The sequence below is a fragment of the Asterias rubens genome, chromosome 2 (assembly GCF_902459465.1).
Source record: "Asterias rubens chromosome 2, eAstRub1.3, whole genome shotgun sequence".
Classification (NCBI taxonomy): domain Eukaryota; kingdom Metazoa; phylum Echinodermata; class Asteroidea; order Forcipulatida; family Asteriidae; genus Asterias; species Asterias rubens.
Window position 1 is genome coordinate 17,200,985 of NC_047063.1, and position 20,813 is coordinate 17,221,797.

The following is a 20,813-nucleotide window of genomic DNA, read 5'->3' on the forward strand; positions in this document are numbered from 1 at the left end:
TTACACAAAATAATTGTTAGCATAATAACATACTTTTGCTGTTGGTAGTATAAGACATTGTGAGAAACAGCTCCCTCTGAAGCAACATAGTTTTCGAGAAAGAAGTAATTTTCCACGAATTTGATTTCGAGACCTCAGAATTAGATTTTGAGGTCCGAAATCAAGCATCTGAAAGCACACAACATCATGTGACAAGGGTGTTTTTTCTTCCATAATTATCGCGCAACTTCGATGACCAATTGAGTTCAAATTTTCACAGGGTAGTTATTTTATGCATATGTTGAGATACACCAAGTGAGAAGACTAGCCTTAGACAATTACCAATAGTGTCCAGTGTCTTTAATTGAATGTCAAAGTTTGTGGGTTGGAATGCCACCCAAGTAATGTGCCAGTGTATTTTTTTGTTCCTCTGGACGAAAGTTGTAGGTACAGTTGAGTAGGCACACAGTGCTTAACACACAACACACATTGATGTAAGGACAAACCTCAAAAATATTCATTTGTAAAAGAATTTTACTTAATATTTTGTTCAGGTAATTTTGTTGGTATTTATTCTAACTATACCCATTCGATGACTCTAAAACCATTTTATATTGGACAAACAAATTCCTCATCAAGGAAAAGTTCCTTGGTCTTTCACTTTCACATCAATGCTGAACCAGGAAAAAAGGAAGTCGATTTTTTTCCTCAGTAAATAGCTCCTTCGGAAATTGGGATTAGTGTTATAGATTAAGGATCTTTTCATTTTTCGCAGAAAACGTGCAGGAAGTTTTTAATTTCATTTTTACTGCCAGAATCAAAATGAGAAAGAAGGTTCTTAATTTACACTTTGTGTGTTAGCACTGTGTACTTGGTACTTTCGAAGCTCTGTGTACAAAATTCACAGGCATATTTTACTCTCTATTAAATCACCGGACTTGCCCGGTTGCGAGACACTGACATCAGTGCCCTTCAGTTCACTGTAATTGAAGAGGCTTGCCAGCATGGTAGTTTATAGTATTGAGTTTAATTATTCCTGTGTCTCACTCCTTCCTACCTTTATCTTTGATTCCAAAACCATCTGTTATTAAGACTACCAGCAAAATTATTAGATTTTACATATAGTTGCAAGAACATGCCAGCAAAAATACCCATACGAGACTTATTGACAACTAAAAAAAGAAAAGTCTAAGTGTACTTTTAAAGACACTGGACACTATTGGTAATTGTCAAAGACTAGCCTTCACACTTGGTGTATCTCAACATAGGCATAAAATAACAAACCTGTGAAAATTTGAGCTCAATCGGTCATCGAACTTGCAAGTAATAATGAAAAAAAATAACCCTTGTCACACGAAGTTGTGTGCGTTTAGATGGTTGATTTCGAGACCTCAAATTCTAAATCTGAGGTCTTGATATCATATTAGTGGAAAATTACTTTATTCTCACAAACAATGGCACTTCAGAGGGAGTCGTTTCTCACAATGTTTTATACCATCAACCTCTCCCCATTACTCATCACCAAGAAAGGTTTTATGCTAATAATTATTCTGAGTAATTACCATTTAGTGTCCACTGCCTTTAAAGGCACTGGACACTATTGGCAACTACTCAAAATAATTGTTAGCATAAACATTTATTTGGTAATCAAGTGAGTAATGGAGAGCTGTTAAAAGTATAAAACCTTTTGAGAAACGGCTCCATCTGAAGTCACATAGTTTGTGAGAGTGAGCTGATTTCTAACTGAAATAATAAAATACTTTAGACCTGAAGCCTTTTATTCGGATTTGAAAAGCACACAAATAATTGTGCAACAAGGGTGTTTCTTCTTTTATTATTTTCTCCCAACTTGGATGACAAATTGAGTCCAAGTTTTCATAGATTTGTTATTTTATGGATGTTGGGATACACCAAGTTAGAATACTCTGGTCTTTGACAATTATCAAATGTGTCCAGTGCCTATAAACTTTTTTCCCCAATAACCATCATAAAAACAAAGGAACAATACTTGAATAAAAGGGTGTAGATTTTGGGACAATATATTGGTACAATACTCATATGTGCTGTGGATATTAAAACCAAAGATTATAAGGCGCAAGATGCCGAACTGAAGCTTTATCTAATGTTAGAACTTGAAATACGCACGGGTGGCATTTCAGCAAGTAAATGTTTTATGTTTCCCATTGATAGGAATGGTCATTGTCTGCGCTGATCTTAATTGATCTCAAAAGAGTTACTTGCCAAAATGGCGTCCAGTGGGATTTCACTTTTCAGCCCGAGTTCTGCATCTTGCGCCTCTGGCTCTATAATATTTTATTAAAACCCAAGCTATCCCCCAACCCCCTGTTTATTTAGGTTAACTGTTTATTTTGTTTGATGTTCTGATGGAATTATAATATAACAATGCACCATTGCACTAAATCACTTTTGTATGCTCCCAGATGCTCTATGCATAAGGATAAACATTACGTATGGTACAGTAGGACTGAAACATTTAAAGGGATGCTGCAGTGAATTCAAATAAAACAGTTAATTTTGCTGTCATTTATTTCTGATATATGTATTGAACAACAATAAAATGTGTTTTGTTTATTCCCGACATATCTGACTTGCGTACTTAGCGAATAAGTCATGCCCCCCTTTTGTGGATTGTTACCGCCCCCCTACCATCGACGTCACGTCGGGAATTCAAACATATCGTCGGCAAAAAGAGTCTGGTCCCTTACTACACACGCCTAGGTATTAGGCCACACAGAGCACACGTCTCTATATGCACACAGCCAGGGGGCCTGACGGCTCGGGTTACCGACATGACGTCACGTTTATGCAAATGAAGGTTCCCTTTTAGGGGCGGGGTGGGTTCCCCTAATCTCTTGAAACCATTTTTAAAATACTTGGGCATTCAATAAAAAATATATAACAAATATTTCAGGTTTAAAAAGTCATGTTTAATCGTTTAAATGAATAAAATTAAAACACTTTAACTCTTTGGGTGTTGGGTTAAACCCCATGGAATTGGATTTTCTTAGAGTGGGAAAGGATCCAAACAAATTGCTGTAGAATTGAAGTAAATTTCAACTGGTATACCATACAAAGACATGCGGGAATTACATGTATTTTGTCAGTTGGTTCTTTTCAACTTACAAAACCTATACATAGATTAAAAAAAAGCTAACCATGGATAAATATTTTATTGGTAAACAAAAATGCCCTTGTGGTTATTGTTGTACACAATGGCAATTTTTTACAGATAAAATATACCTTGTGATTTTTATCTTGAAACCTTTCTTCCCTGAAAAATGATTCATGCTTTTTCTGGATATGTTTAAGATATTTTGAGGACCAATAAATAAAGTTAGAAAGAGTCAAATCCAAATTGAAATAAAAGTTTAACTTAAGTTGAACTTTTTTTTTTGGGGGGGGGGGGGGATTCGTTTTTTTCTTCTTCTTTTTGGGGAAGTAAATATTTCCTTTGCCTTAGAATTCTCCACCAATATTCAAGTTATCAATAAGAAATGATGTATAATACAACATTGACTACTGTTCTTCATTGTAATAAAGGTATGGCATACGGACTCTTGGCAACCCTGGCACCTGTCTATGGACTCTACACTGTATTCTTCCCAGCAATTATCTATGCAATGATGGGAACATCAAGACACATCTCAGTAGGTAGGTCAAAGGTCATTTGCTCTTCTCTTCTTGGCTTTTTCTTTTAATTTAAAGGCAGTGGACACTGTTGGTAATTACTCAAAATAATTATTAGCATAAAACCTTACTTGGTAAACGAGTAATGGAGAGCTGTTGATAGTATACAACATTGTGAGAAACGGCTCCCTCTGAAGTAACGTTGTATTTGAGAAAGATGTAATTTTCCACGAATTTGATTTTGAGACCACAGAATTAGATTTTGAGGTCTGGAAATCAAGCATCTGAAAGCACACAACTTCGTATCACAAGGGTCCCTTACAAAAAAGTCCTATAGGAGTCCTATAGGATCCTATGGGACTCTATAGAATCCTATAGGATTTCTATAGGACATGTAAAGGACTGTAAACATTCCTATAGGATTCCATAGGATTCCTATAGGACATTTAAAGGACTGTTAATACTACTATAGGATTCTATAGGATTCCTATAGGACAAGTAAAGGACTGTAAACATTCCTGTAGGATTCCGTAGGATTCCTATAGGACATGTAAAGGACTGGACACATTCCTATAGGATTCTATAGGATTCCTATAGGAAATGCAAAGGACTGTAAATATTTCTATAGGATTCTATAGGATTCCTATAGGACATGTAAAGGACTGGACACATTCCTATAGGATTCTATAGGATTCCTATAGGAAATGCAAAGGACTGTAAATATTTCTATAGGATTCTTATGGGACATAGGGTCCTATAGAATTCCTATAGGACATTTTTTATGTGTCCTATATGATACATATATATAGGAGACTTGTTTGATATTCTATACATAAGATGGCGAACAAAAGACTCTTTCAGTGTCCTAATAAGCCACTTCGGAATTCCAGCTGCCCAAAGTCTGTTACTGCTGACAACGCATGTTGTCTATCTCCCCTAACCCGCCGGTGTTGTCAAAAGGTTACGTGAGGTAGACAAAATGCAGGTGTCAGCAGGAAAATGAGACATGCGCAGCTGGAATTCCGAAGTGGCTTATAGGACTTAAGGCATGGATTATGGAGAATTAGGTCTAATGAATGTCAAAGAGCACTGGGCAAGATTGCACTCTGATTTAACTGCATCAGCAGTCTCATTGAACTCAAAATTCTATTCTAAATCTATTCTATTCTATTCTAAAAGTGTGGTGTCACAATCAATTTGAGCTCAGGCAGAGTGAGGACTCGTGTGCATAACATTTATTATTGAATTAGTTGTTGCCGCGCATCATTGCATTGCGCATTAAACATCATCACAAAATCATCACAACTTGTTTGTTGTACCTTGTATTGGTCGAATAAATAATAATAAAAAAAAATAAAAAAATCTACGATAAAAAAGATTTATGTTGAAATTTTTCTCAGCTTTTTTTTATTGAGACTGACAGCCAGCAACTTCAGCAACATTACATTTCCACAGGGCGTTTTCACATTTTGTATAACGGATCACAGTTTGTTATATTATAAATTGTTGGCTATAGAAAAATATAATAGGTGAACTGTTTACAAAAAATGCTCTGTTCAGACCTTTTTTTGCAATCAACTTTTATGATATTTATTTCATTTGTGTAGACCAAAACACAATCTCTGCAAAACCTTTAGAAAATACCCAATTCCAGTTACAGTGTAGATATCTAGTTTACTTAACTGGTGGACATGTGCTATCTTAAGTGACACCACAACAAACATGAACAGGTAACTAAGTGAAACATAAGCAGTGAAGTTGAAATACATGAATGGGGTTAGAACAGAAAAAAAAGCAAGGGGTAAACAATGAATAGGGGGAAGGGACTGGCTTGACCACAAGAAGATGGAAACACAAAGGACAATATCAAGGGTGGGGAGGTGGGGGGAAAAGTAATTAATTAGTGAATGAGCCTCAGGCTAAAAGGCTGTGGGGAAAAGAGAGACGGCAACACAAAAGGTTTATTAGTCGCAAGGGGTAATCAATTAATAGGGGGACAAAAGGGGGGGCGGGGGTTGAAGGGAAGGGACTTGCTTGACCACAAGATAATGGAAACACAAAGGACAATATAAGGATGGGAAGGAGAGGAAGGGAAAAAAAGTAATTAATTAGTGAATGAGGCGTAGGCTAGAAGGGGGATATGTGTGGGGAAAAAGGAGACCGCAAAACCAAAGGTTTATTAGTCGTTTCCTTCTTGGATGTTCAGACCATGGGGTTGAATGGTCTGAAGGCGTCTGTAATACAGAGTTTCTCCCTACTCAAACGAACAGTCTCTCTGTGGTTGCCTAGTGCCTCTATGCCCTGTAAAATCATGTCAGAAATTGAGTGATTAGGAAGATTGATGTGATGCCCTACAGGTGTATCTAGCTTTTGGGTCTTGACTGTAGATCTGTGGCCAAAACGCCTCTTGAGTGTAGTTCTTGTTTCACCTATATATTGAACACCACAGACTCTGCAAGATATGAGACAAATGAGATTAGTGGTGGTGCAGGTGACATGACCCCTTGTTTTATGGGTGGTACCGCCGGTGTTGTTGGTGAAGGAGTCCGATTCCCTGATGTGTTGTCTACAGACGATGCATTTGGAGATGTTGGAACACCCAAAAGTTCCCTGTGGTAGAGGGGGGTTAACATTGTCATTAATGGGAGGGACTTCCTGCTCGGACAATAAGAAATATATTAATTTAATTTGAGACCTCAGAGGTCGCGAAACTTAAATCACACAAATTGTGTGACAAGGGTGTTTTTTCCTCCATTATTATCTCGCAACTTCGTGATCAATTGAGTTCAAGTTTTCACAGGTTTTTTATCTTATGCATATGTTGAGATACACCAAGTGAGAAGAATGGTCTTCATCACAACTACCAATAGTGTCCAGTGGCTATAAGCCGCGTCCAATTTAAAGGAAAGTGTATCTATTTTTTGTTTTAATCACTTGATTGTTTTAGTCCTATTATAGGTGTTTACAATAAAACTAACGAATGATATTTTATTTCAAAAGATGGGACATTCCTTCTGGATTTTCGGCAATATGAAATTTTTTCACTCTCTTATTTTTAGTTTAACAAGATTAAAATTATTCAAATGTTCCAAAAACCAAAAGGTAGCTATCCCTTAAATGTTACAGCTATACTTTTAATAAAGTGGAATTTTTATGTCAACATTTAGACACAGCTGGCCTAAGGACGACTTTTGTAACTGAAATGAACACATCCGCACTAACAAATATTTGCTTTTTGAACAATGAATTCAATTAACCAACCATTCCATCTTGTGTGCATCCTGTTGATGTCAGCTATTTAATTAATTAAGTAGAATTGTAAAAGGGTGCTGTTGTGTGAACTGTAAATAAAACGTCTCATTTCTTTTTTAAACAAACACGGTGTACCATCTTACTACAATGAACATTCACAAATTAACATCTGCAGTACACTGAAATAAAAGCCCACAATTTCATAGGAAAAATTCAGAGAATATTTATTGACATTTTTATGCACACATTTAAAACCCTCTAGAAACAAATTGCTTCATGTAAGCTTTTTGTAGTAGTAGCCAACCAGGCGTGTAAACTTTTGTGCGTTTTACTTGCCCCCAGGTAGTTTTAGTTGCCAATATTATAAACATGTAGCGTCAAAAAATGTATATGGAAGCGCTCTAAACCAGTTTAACATGAACCATGCTTAATGCAACAATATGCACACAAATAATGGTAATACATGTAGTATAATCTGTTGCATTTGGCAGTCAACTCAGATGTCATTATTTGACTGAATTTGTTGCATTTAGCAGCCTAGTGATTTTGCTTTAGGGTTTGCATTTTGTGTGGACCAACTACTTTCAAATGACAATGTGTTCCCACAGTGACCATTTCTCATTGTGACCACTCCCAGACTATGAAAACTGTGTGAATGATGCATAATGAAGAAGTTGGTCCACACAGATAACACACTGAGATCACACTGTATTCACACGGTGACCATTTCACATTGTGACCACTCCCAGACTATGAAAACTGTGTGAATGATGCATGATTTGAAAGAAGTTCACCATGTGAACACAGTGTGATCTCAGTTTGTTTTCTGTGTGGACCAACTATATTCAAATCACGCATCATTCACACAGTTTTCATAGTCTTGGAGTGGTCACAATGTGAAATGATCATCGCCCAAACTATAAAAAACTATGTCGATGATGTGTGATTTGAAAGAATGGTCCACACAGAAAACACACTGAGATCACACTGTGACTGTGTTCACACGGTGACCATTTCACATTGTGACCACTCCCGGTCTATGAAAACTGTGTAAATGATGTGTTATTTGATTTGAGTTGATCCTCCCAGAAAACACACTGAGATCCAGTCACACAGTGACCCTTTCCAATTGTGACCACTCCCAAACTATGAAAACTGTGTGAATGATGTGTGATTTGAAAGAAGTTCTCACAGATAACACACTGAGATCACACTGTGTTCACACAGTGACCATTTCACATAGTGACCACTCCCAGACTTTGATAACTGTGTGAATGATGTGTGATTTGAATGTAGTTGGTCCACGGTGAAAACACACTGAGATCACACTGTGTTCACACGGTGACCATTTCACATAGTGACAACTCCCAAACTATGAAAACTGTGTGAATGATGTGTGATTTGAAAGAAGTTCTCACAGATAACACACTGAGATCACACTGTGTTCACACAGTGACCATTTCACATAGTGACCACTCCCAGACTTTGATAACTGTGTGAATGATGTGTGATTTAAATATAGTTGGTCCACGGTGAAAACACACTGAGATCACACTGTGTTCACACGGTGACCATTTCACATAGTGACTACTCCCAGACTTTGAAAACTGTGTGAATGATGTGTGATTTGAATATAGTTGGTCCACACAGAAAACACACTGAGATCACACTGTGTTCACACGGTGACCATTTCACATAGTGACTACTCCCAGACTATGAAAAACTGTGTGAATGATGTGTGATTTGAAAGAAGTTCACACAGATAACACACTGAGATCACACTGTGTTCACACAGTGACCATTTCACATAGTGACCACTCCCAGACTATGAAAACTGTGTGAAATATGTGTGATTTGAACGTAGTTGGTCCACACAAAAACACACTGAGATCACACTGTGTTCACAGGGTAACCATTTCACATAGTGACTACTCCCAGACTATGAAAAACTGTGTGAATGATGTGTGATTTGAAAGAAGTTTACACAGATAACACACTGAGATCACACTGTGTTCACACAGTGACCATTTCACATAGTGACCACTCCCAGACTATGAAAACTGTGTGCATGATGTGTGATTTGAAAGAAGTTCACGCATCTGTGTGGACCAACTTCTTTCAAATCACGCATCATTCACACAGTTTCCATAGTCTGGGAGTAGTCACTATGTGAAATGGTCACCGTGTGAACACAGTGTGATCTCAGTGTGTTTTTGTGTGGACCAAATAAACTGCACCAATAAGTATCTAAACACCTGCAAATTGTCAGATATATCCGAATCTCAAACAGTAAGCCAAAAAATTAATTAATTAATCCGATGCACAGTTATCTTCTGTGCATTTTGATACCTCTTGTTTTATGCTACGATGTTGTTTGGCGCATTTAGTGGTGCTTGGGTGGCTTAAGGTCAAATTTCAAAAGTTGCAAAAGCCCCTATTCACCACAATTCCTGAAGGGAGCCGCAGAAGCATCACACACATACAAAATGAAGACAAAAGACACCAATTTGTTATGTTTTTTTACTGCAGTAACTCTTAAGTCTTCTCACTTAACTGCTGAAAGGTACTCTCTGCTTTTATCTTATGAACTCTAACTGCTTATATCCTGAAGATAGTCCTTAATACTGGGTGTGTCCTCCATCACTGTCCTGAACGGCAAGGACACATCTTCTCATTATGTTATCTCGTAACACCTTTCCCTGTCTTACCATATCAGGGAATCGTCTGGCTTTACAGTTTATGGCTCCCTTCTCTGACCCTTTTGCTTTGTTAGATAATTAAAGCTGATTTTTATCGCCATCGATTTATTCAACACACGATAAACAACTAATTTTTATTTTATGAAAGGCAGGCAAAAAAAATGCTGATCTTATGCGTCACCGAACGCTTTTGCTTGAATTGGGGCTTTTGCAACTTTTGAAATTCGCCTTAAGCCACTCAAGTACCCAACAATTCACCGAACAATATCGTAGCGGAACACAAAGAGGAAAACTGTACATCGGATTAATTATTTAATGTTTTGCTTTATATTTGAGGTTCCAATATATCTGACAATTTACAAGTGTTTAGATACTTTTTTTGGGTGCAGTTTATATTCAAATCACACATCATTCACACAGTTTTGTTATAGTCTGGGAGTGGTCACTATGTGAAATGGTCACTGCGTGAACACAGTGTGATCTCAGTGTGTTATCTGTGTGGACCAACTTTTTTTAAGCCACGCATCTTTCACACAGTTTAAAAAAAAAATCAAATTACTTTGTTTTTGGTGTATGTGCACGCTACATAATTTATGTGGTTAATTTGTATACCTTTTTGTACTTTCGTGAAAGACTCTAAAAAGAGATGAAACATCGGGCAACAAACTAATAACTATGCACCAGTGCTTTCGCTCAAATTCATGTCAGGCGACTTTGTCGAAGGGCGACACTGTCAGGGGGTGACTTTGTGAGGGGCGACTTGTTGGGATTAAACCACTAGTTGAAAACCTCTTCACCACACATTGATTCCCTTATTAATTGTTTGTTGAATGTCTTGGTACAATTTTGAAGGTCAAAAGTGCCAGGAAGGCATAGGGCCTGTGTGTAGTCAGTAGTGAAGTATTCTGGTGAATTACTCGATCTTGAAGACTGCCCTCTGTTGGTGTCAGTCAGTCTGATCCTCTCTTGTCTTATTATGGTTGACTTGGGAAGTTGGCAATTGTAATAAAACTACGGTGTCTGTTTTACAGGCAGGGTTTATTTCTGGTACTTGTCAAAGACCAGTATCCTCGCTTTAGTGTATCTCAACATATGCTTTAAACTTAAAATAACAAACCTGTGAAAATTTGAGCTCAATCAGTCATCAAAGCTGCAAGAAAATAGGGAGATGAAAAAAGTAACCCTTGTTGCATGGAATTGTGTGCTTTGGGGTCCCTGGAGAAAGGCTTCATGCCTGAAGACTTTTTCAGATTCATATTTGTTGGTGAATATTTACCCTCTCCTCTAAATCTAAATTACTTCATAGGGTATTGGTTTTTTTATAAGGTTTTATTATAACAGCGGCTCTTTTAATGGTAATTAATTTTTGGATTATTCACCACAAGTGTATCAAGTGCCCCCTAATCTAAAAAAAAAAGCATCAGAGATCATGAAAAATATATAGTTAACCTCTTGCAAAACATGCATAACTTCAGTGTCTGAATTTCAACCACTTGAAATAATTAAAAATAAATAAGTATTTCCACAAACCTTATTTAATTACATGTTGATTTTATGAATGTAGTTGCTTAAACCTAGATCATATTGAAACAAGTTAAATTTATTCTTGAATTCCAATGATTTATCATCCCTTTGTTGTTGTTTCCAGGAAGTTTTGCTGTGGTCAGTATAATGACAGCTGTAGCTGTGGACAGAGTGGTTGAGGAGACCAGACCTAAAGAAGGACCGTATGATGAAGGTTTAGAGAGGGCCAAGATTGCATCATCTCTAGCGTTTCTTGTTGGCATGATACAGGTAAGGCCTTCTTGTATACAGCAGGCCTGGTACTTAAAGGAACATTACAGAATTGGTTTTTGCTAACAAAACAGTTGCCTGGCAGTGTAGGCACTTTATGTAATCCATCATATACATAAACTGACCAACCTGTAGAAGTTTGAGATTGATCGGCCATCTGGGTCGCGAGAGAAAAGTGAAAACCGGTTACTAATTTTGCCTTGATTTTTTATTTTTTGGGGGTATATAATACAGAAATTAATGGTCTCTTAAAGACAGTGGACACTATTGGTAATTGTCAAAGACTAGCCTTCACAGTTGGTGTATCTCAACATATGCATAAAATAACAAACCTGTGAAAATTTGAGCTCAATCGGTCGTCGAATTTGCGAGATAATAATGAAAGAAAAAACACCCTTGTCACACAAAGTTGTGTGCTTTCAGATGCTTGATTTCGAGACCTCAATTTCTAAATCTAAGGTCTCGAAATCAAATTCGTGGAAAATTACTTCTTTCTCGAAAACTACATTACTTCAGAGGGAGCCGTTTCTCACAATGCTTTACACTATCAACCTCTTCCCATTACTCGTTACCAAGAAAGGTTTTGTGCTAATAATTATTTTGAGTAATTACCACTAGTGTCCACTACCTTTAAGGGTTTAAGGATGATTTTACGACCTGAGGCAACCTTAATACAACTTGAATAGGATGCAAGGTTAACACTTCAGACTGGACTCGACCATACAATCATCAAACTATCCCTGGAAATTTTAAATGTCAGCAATTTTTTCTAATGTTTCACAGGAGAGTGATTTTGTAATTTCCCTCTTTAATTAAAGTTGTACTGACCCATGTGATTTTGAAGGTTATGCTTTGTTCAAAGATGTCTGTAACATGTTAAGTTTTGTTGCATGTGATGCTTTTTTTAATATTTAGTAACCACTTTTTTTCAAAATCATCTATCGTTTCCGGGTTTTTGTTTTTCCAAAATGTTCTTAATTTCATGTTTTATTGTCTCCCATATGTATTCTTTGAATTTTAATCTGCCAAGCACCATTTTAATAATATGAAATAAATACTGTTGCAAATGTAAGTTAGTGGCCTGGGCCAAATTTCATAGAGCTGCTTAGCACAAAAATGTGCTTAGCATGAAATTTCTTCCTTGATAAAAATTGGATTACCAACAAGATTTTCATGTGTTGCATATTGCTTGTTACTGGTATTCAGCTACTGTTTGCTTATAAATCCTGAAAATCACGTGGAAATTTAGTTGGTAATCCTGTTTTTATTAAGAAAGAAATTTCTCGCTGAGCAAATTTGTGTGCTTAGTAGCTCTATGATATTGGGCCCTGATGTTTTTACCTGAGAAAAGCCTTTCTCTTAAGCCTTTGAGAAAGTCTCTGCTGTGATATGGTCTAAACCTCAGGCCACTAACTTTTGTTTGCATTTTCACCTTTTAGTCAGTAAGCAGTTTGCAACACTACTGTTGTATTCTATTCTTATCTTGTAGTTTGGGCTAGGAGCACTTCGGCTAGGCTTTGTCAGTACATATCTTGCCGAGCCGTTGGTACGGGGTTTTACTACCGGTGCAGCTTTCTACGTCTTCAACAGTCAGTTCAAGTACTTGTTTGGTATAGATGTGAAGAGGTACAGTGGACCATTCGCCATCATTAAGGTGAGAATAGACTGCAAGTCTCGCACTCATTCAAACTCATCCGGGACCATTATGGTCCCAACCTTATTGAGTTTTACGTTGGGAAGATTTAGTTTCGTCCATTATTTCATAGTTTGTGAACATGCAAATTACATATTTTGTTAAAAATGTAATACCAATTAACAGCACATATCAAAGTTAAAATTAAAATTAATTATTCTCTCGCAACTTCGACGACCAATTAGGCTCAAATTTACACAGGTTTGTTATTTTATGCATATATGTTGAGATACACCAAGTGAGAAGACTGGTCTTTGACAATTACCAATAGTGTGCATTGCTTTTAATGGGATGTCAAAACAGAACGTATGTTGTTAAAAATCGCGTTAGCTAACGAAAAAACTAAGATACAACAAAAATGTTTTACTTGCATAGACAAAAAAAACCAATAATAATTGAGAGAGCAAAATACACTAACTTTATATGTTTTATTGAAGGGGTGATTTAGATTCAACATCATTTACACAGCTCACATATTGGTCTATCTTTTCTTCCTCCAACAGACATTTATTGATTTGTTCTCCAATCTAGCATCTACCAACGTATCAGAGCTCATTATAGCTCTCATTAATTTAATCGCTTTGGTGTCCGTCAAGGAACTTCAAGATAAATATAAAGACAAAATGAAGTACCCAATACCACTGGAGCTCTTCTCAGTAAGTGTAATTCTCTCTTGCTCTCTTTCTCATTAGTTTTTCGTTAGAGTTTTGATTAGGCGTGGGCAACTAGTGAAAATTATTATTTGACTAATAGCGCCTCAAATAGTTGCGACTTTGACACTAATCGGGCAAGTTTTGTATTTCCAAGAATCACTTTTATAACTCAACTAAGCAAGTTGTGAGTCATTGGCGTGGTCATGACTGAGCTGTCTAGCTCATCAGACTCAAGTTCTGGGCCCAATTTCATGGCTCTGCTTACCGTAAGCACAGAATTGGCGCTTACGGATCAGGAAATTCTGTGCCTATGGCAAGCGTATTTCATGGGTTGGCGGCGAACTTTGGCTTCTGTGTGTGCGTACTCCACGTTACTAGGCATTCTACGCTTTCAAGGCTAGTGCAGAAATTCGGCGCTTGCACGTAAGCGGGGAATCGTGATCGTAAGCACAGAATTCGGCGGTAAACAGAGCCATGAAATTGGGCCCTGATGATGACTCAATCAATGGGTGCGTTCGATTAGCTTCCCTGGGTCGACCCGGTCTGCCCCCGGTACGTTCGTAAAGCTTCGACATCATTCCAGGGGCTCACCCGGGTCAGCCCCAAGTGCCCTGCTTGTGGAGTGGGTCACTTTGGGGCTGGCCCCAGGTGCATGACCTCACCAGGAGAGGGTGATCAGTGATCGTTCAATTAGCTCTTGTCAGGGGCTCACCTGAGTGAGCACCACGGGGTCAACACAGGGAAGCTAATTGAACGCACCGAATAGTTTACAGTCTCTCTTTTATGTCCATATCGTTGTCAGGGGTGAGTGTCAGAAGCCATTCAACAGGGATACCACAAGTACTATTACTTTTTGTTAAAAACAAAATGGGGAGACTGCCAAGGGCTAGATACTTGTTGGGAGAGCGTGGCACCTTAAACTGGAGGTCCCAGGTCCATGTCTCGCTCCAGTCAATTTTTCTTTGTTCAACCAAAACATTCATACAAATTTACCGAGTCAGTTTCCTTTGTGGTTTACTACTAAATTAATATACATGTATAACATAGATATATTTATAATTGATATAATTGCATTTTCAGATAGTTTTGACAACTTTGGTGTCCCATTTTGCACAGCTAGAAGAAAGATATGGCACCAATGTGGTTGGTGAAATTCCTACAGGGTAGGTACCAATATATTTGTTTTAGAAAATATTTTTAACCTCAATATTCTACCCCATTACATAAAGAATAAACACTTTTATGGCTTGCCATAAGGAAGCGCATGACCAAGGTCAGACATATCGCTTTGTAACGCTCAGCTGACTTCAGAATTATTTCCCTGCACATTTGTTAATTGTTTATTCATAGAATTTTGAAAGCACTATTATTAATGCATCATGCAATCCAATTGGTTTTTAATTACCCAACCAGGATAATTTAGTTCTTTCAATTTGAAATATTGTATTGCAGTTATCTCTTCCTCCCCTTTCCTTTATTAGTCCCCCTAAGTTTTTTATTGACTATTCATAAATACCTCTGACAGTTTCGCTATTCCAATCGGTGGAGAGCGCGTCACGTGAGTGTGTATAAACTTTTGTTTATGACCAGTAAAAAGTGTTGAAACATGGGCGTGACACGCAAGTTTGTACATGTGCTTATAAGACAGTTTCTTCATTCCTATTGGTCGAGAGCAAAGGCCGAGACAGTTTTGACACAACGCGATGCGCATAGCATTCCCTTAAAAGGAGTTGTTTACCCGAGGGCCTCGACCGGGCCTTACGATTTCATAGCTGGAGGGGTTTGTGTTGAAAGAAATCATTGAAAAATTACAATTTTTTCATTTATTTTACTATTTGACCATAAGTGTTGATGATTTTTGACTGAAAAAGTATTTATGAATGGGTAAAATCATACGTCTCGGTAAAATTATCAAGAACCAGGATTATCACTAGTTGAAAACCACTTCACCACACATTGATTTCCTTATTTTTATTCATTTTTGTTTCCTAGAAATTTATAACTAAGAGTTTTGTTAATGTTTTTGATGATGGTATCACATTTCACTTTCCTTGAGAAAATATTTGCATATTTTTTTTAACCTTTTACCAAAAATTGTTTTAGGGAAAAAGTATGTTTTTACAAAAACGATGATCAGTAAAAAGAACCATCCCGCACACAGCATGCAAATTTAATACCTATTATATATCATTGCGGTACCTGCTGCCAAAAAAATAGGATTCCATCTGCCTTTAGCTACTGGGCAATCTCAGTGGTCTAGTTGGTATGACACTGCTCTAGAATTGCAGGGTCAGGGGTTTGAATCCCACCCGAGTAACATGACTGTGATATTTTTCACAGGACTCGGTGAAAGTACTGATTATACAGTACTAACACACATCGATGTATGGGTAAAAACCAAAATTAATAAACATTAGGGCTAAATAGCTCAGTTGGTAGAGTGCCGGCACGTTTCTGTGTGGCCAAAGGCCCAAGTTTCACTCTTTTCTTTGTTAAATTCAAGGTTTTTTTAAAGTTTCCCTTGTGTTTTTTTTAACTTAATATTGGATATCATCATCATCATCATGTCCGTTTAAAGGTCGTTGTCCAGTCTGTTCTTGGTTGGGCCTACTTTCTCCCTATGGCTCTCCTTCACTTGGCCCTGTCCGTCGTGTCCCTTGCATTGACTCCATGCCGTTCCATGTCATTTGACACGGAGCTCTGCTACGTCTTGCACGAACAGCCAACGGATGTGAGCCCACCCACAATAACCTTGGTACACCTCTTAACCCAGTTGGCATCCTCTTTTTTCTCCACCTCTGCCAAACCACATCAGCATGTGCTTCCTTCATATCTTGGTGGTGTCGCATCCCCTTAGGGTGATCATTCTTCGACTGCAGGTTGTATCGATTTTGGGTTCGATTCCTGGCTATGACATGAAACAAATTTATGGCTAGTTAATCTGGGAGGTTGAAGGCTCAAACCACGCTGTAGTCAACAAAATTCCTTTTTCAATTGTAAATAACTTGTTGTTGAAGTGCATTGGCAGTAATTTGGCATGATAAAAATCCATTCATTAATTTATTTTTACTGACTGTTTTTTGCAAACTGTGCATTTCTGTTTTTAGCCGCCGTATTGCAGTGTTTTAAAGACACTAGAGACTATTGGTAATTGTCAAAGACTAGTCTTCACAGTTGGTGTATCTCAACATAAGCATAAAATAACAAACCTGTGAAAATTTGAGCTCAATCGGTCGTCGAAGTTGCGAGATATTAATGAAAGAAAAAAACACCCTTGTCACACAAAGTTGCGTGCTTTCACATGCTTGATTTCGAGACCTCAAATTCTAAATCTGAGGTCTCGAAATAAAATTCGTGGAAAATTACTTCTTTCTCGAAAACTGCTTCACTTCAGAGGGAGTTGTTTCTCACAATGTTTTATACTATCAACCTCTCCCCATTACTCGTAATCAAGAAAGGTTTTATAATAACAATTATTTTGAGTAATTACAAATGAGTGGTTGTCCACTGCCTTTAATCTGGACGTCGCAGGCTCAAACCATGCTGTTGTAAAAAAAAAAATCCTTTTTCAACTGTAAATTACTTTTTGTTGAAGTGCCTTGGCGGTAATTTGGCATGATAAAAATCCATTCATTAATGTATTTTTACTGACTGTTTTTTGTAAACTGTACATTTCTGCTTTTTTAGCCGCTGTATTGCAGTGTTTTAATAAAACCATGAATAATAATATTGCTGTTATTTTGATACAATTTTTGGAAAGGAAAAAGAAAAAAGAAAAGATCTTCTTTTTTGTTAAAATTGTCATTGAATAAAAAATTATCTCATCAGAAGTCCCTTGAGAACAATAAGTGCACCTCATTAAATGCTACCAGTAACTTTTTATGGTGATTGTTTTTTAGAAGATTAAAATATAATCGTTTTTGAACCCATTTTGAAGTCTTTTCCCTGGTATCAAATACCCATTTTGAAGTCTTTTACCCGGCATCAAAGCTCCATTTTGATTAATTGCTATGAGGCATTAGTTTTTAACAACATCGTCCTGATGAAAGAAAATTAATTTTTTTTGTTACAGGTGAGGGTAGTGCTATTAAAAGAGCTACATAGTTTCTTGATCATTAGCCTTAAATTTTTACGAGTCAACTGCAAAGGAGGATATAAAAAAAAATCCATATAAATGATTGCCATTGACTTGATATAGTAAGGTTTGCGTTAACACTATGTCATGATAATCTCTAAATGAGTTGGGCTGGTTCTGAAAAGAACCGTTGGTTTTAACTCGACATTTTGATCAGTATGTTCTGATCGTCTTCTGGAGAACATTGCTTTGGCCAAGGCATACCAATGACTAAATAGTTTTATTTTGAAAAACCAGCTGGTTAGCATTCCATCCTACCGCATGTTGTACTGAATAATTCTGAACGGCTGGACTTTTTAATTCATTTAGGAGTTTCACATGTTAGTTTTTGTTTAGAAATGTGTGTAGTGTAGATTAGAACAGCACTGGTAATTGTCAAAGACCAGGGCCCAATTTCAAAGAGCTGCTTAAGCGAAAAATTTGCTTAAGCACGAAAATAGCTTGCTTATTTTACACATGTTACTGGCAAAAATTTCATGCCATGTACATTGCTTGTGACTAATATTTAGCTGTTGTTTACTTAGCATAACAATCGGGTCTTAGCCGGTATTCTGATTTTACAAAGCAAAGATTGTTTTGCTTAAGCAAAATTTGTTGCTTAAGCACCTCTATGAAATTGGGCCCAGGGTCCAGGTTCATGGCTCTGCTTACTGTAAGCACAGAATCGGTGCATACGGAAGCATGGAATTCTGTGCCTACGGCAAGCATATTTCACCGGTTAGCGGTGAACTTGGGCTTCTGTGCGTGCGTATTCCACGTTACTAGGGATTCTACGCTTACAAGGCTAGCGCAGAAATTCAGGTAAGCGGGGAATCGTGATCCTAAGCGCAGAATTCGACGGTAAGCAGAGCCATCAAATTGGGCCCAGTTTCTGCTCTTTATGTGGTCCAGCGTCATGAACTACCAACCTTTGAAAGTTTGAGCTCACTCAGTCACCAGGGACATGAGAAAGTAATGAAATAATCTCACTGTTTCAAAATATCAGGTTTTTAGCTAAAAACTGGCTGTTTGACTTATTTCTCTAGAACTAAGCATTTCAGGCAAAACTATTTCAAGGGTTGTTTTCCACCATGACCATCTTTATATCATGGAAGTTCTGCACAAATATACCTTCTACTTTTATTTAAATAATTTTCAGATTTAAAAAAAAATCCTCAACCCTTTACTTCATTCTTTTTAATTACAAATGTGTCTGTCCCTGCAGCATACAATGACACAAAGTATTCCATTGAAATTCAAAAGGCCTTGTCTTTTAAATAAAAACTCACATGAAATAATCTTTCATTTATAAAAACTCCTTTAAATAAAAGCTGCAGTGAGGGCCACTGTCAGCATGTGTAAGTTTAAGCTCAATCTCAGAACTGCCAACTCACCCTGAATCCCTCATTCCATTTTCCGATAAACAAAATAATTTTGAAAATCTCCCTGACTATTAAAATTGTGTTCCTATTACGTTGTTGTAGTTCTGAATATCTCCCTGATTGTTGTACAAAATTTCCCCGATGATAAGTTGCAATACGTTTGCTGCTCTGCATAATTTAGTTTACCATTGTCTTAAAGGCACTGGACAATATTAGTAGTTACTCAAAATAATTGATAGCTTAAAAACTTACTTGGTGACGAGTAATGGAGAGCTCTTGATAGTATAAAACATTGTGAGAAAGGGCTCCCTCTGTAGTAACTTATTTTTTCGGAGAAAGAAGTAATTTTTGACGAGTTTGATTTCGAGACCTCAGAATTAGAATTTGAGGTCCCGAACTCAAACATCTGAAAGCACACAACTTTGTGTGACAAGTGTATTTTTCTCACATAACTATCTCGCAACTTCGCTGACTAAGTGAGCAGACTGGTCTGTGAAAATTACCAATAGTGTCCAGTGTCTTGAACCACATCGCACACACTGGTCAGCTCAATTGTCATGATCAATTAAATTAAATTAAATTATTTCATCACAGTTTACAAGTAAAAAGTGAAAAATAACACTCCAGGTGTGCACTAAAAACATTTTTTTCTTTTCAATACAGATATAAAAGACAAAATTACAAATTACCAACACAGTATATTGCTAGTACAATAATGATGGGTTAGTGATTTGGTCTAGAGGGGGAAGGAAATAACTATTATACACATATTGACTGCCAATGAGGTAACTAGTGTTTGTCTAGACCCCAGAGGGACTTTGAGTGACCAGAAGAGCGACCTATTTCCCGAGACCGAAGGCCCCTCTTCTGGTGTCACTCACAGGCCGGAGGGGGAATAGACGTACACTAGTTACCGAATTATGCCAGTTAAATATGTGTTTTATAACACAGTTCGGTCTTAATGTGAAATAATCTGGAAAAGAAAGGAAGTTTTGTAGTTGCTGTTCACGGTTCAAGTCAAGAGAGGGCGCTGTAACAGGGCACTATTTTCAAAGACCAGTGCCCGCTCGGGAACTAGTTCCTGCAAACACGCATGCACGAGCACTAGACTATATTAGTTCATCCCACGTGACCGTGTTTCAGCCAACCAGAATACAGAACAAGCAAAAGGTGTGTTATAAATCCATATACCTCCTTCGTGTTCATCGGTTTGTCAATTGTCAATAATAAACAGCATTTATAAGGGGCATTATGATCAAAGATTCCTCAATGCGCCTAACAATAAAAAACTAAAAGGCAAAAAACGACCAATTAAAATATTGGCTAAATACTAATAAACCGGAAAATAACCGACATAAAAAAGATTCAACAATGCAAACAAAAGTAGATACAAATTTAAACATTAGAAACAACAGACCTAGATATGTATATAGGGCCTAAACCCATACAAATGGAAATGTTAAAAATACAAGAAATTAGTCCATCAATATACATTGAACCAGGAGCAACTAGCAAATGTAAAAATGTCAATCAAAACCTTAATGAAACCAAACACTTAATTCAGCAAACAAGTAAGATTAAATTAACCAAGGCAAGATA

General features: G+C 37.2%; 1 protein-coding gene across 3 annotated transcripts in view; it reads left to right on the forward strand.

Moving 5' to 3' along the window:
- Positions 1-20,813, forward strand: part of LOC117302439 (sulfate transporter-like) — a 60,973-nt gene that overhangs the window by 9,594 nt on the left and 30,566 nt on the right. For all 3 annotated transcript variants that reach the window (XM_033786390.1, XM_033786398.1, XM_033786408.1), the window contains exons 4-8: positions 3,541-3,651; positions 11,227-11,372; positions 12,862-13,026; positions 13,569-13,721; positions 14,799-14,881. In XM_033786390.1, coding sequence (XP_033642281.1) covers positions 3,541-3,651; positions 11,227-11,372; positions 12,862-13,026; positions 13,569-13,721; positions 14,799-14,881 — 658 coding nt within the window. The remainder of the gene's footprint in view (positions 1-3,540; positions 3,652-11,226; positions 11,373-12,861; positions 13,027-13,568; positions 13,722-14,798; positions 14,882-20,813) is intronic.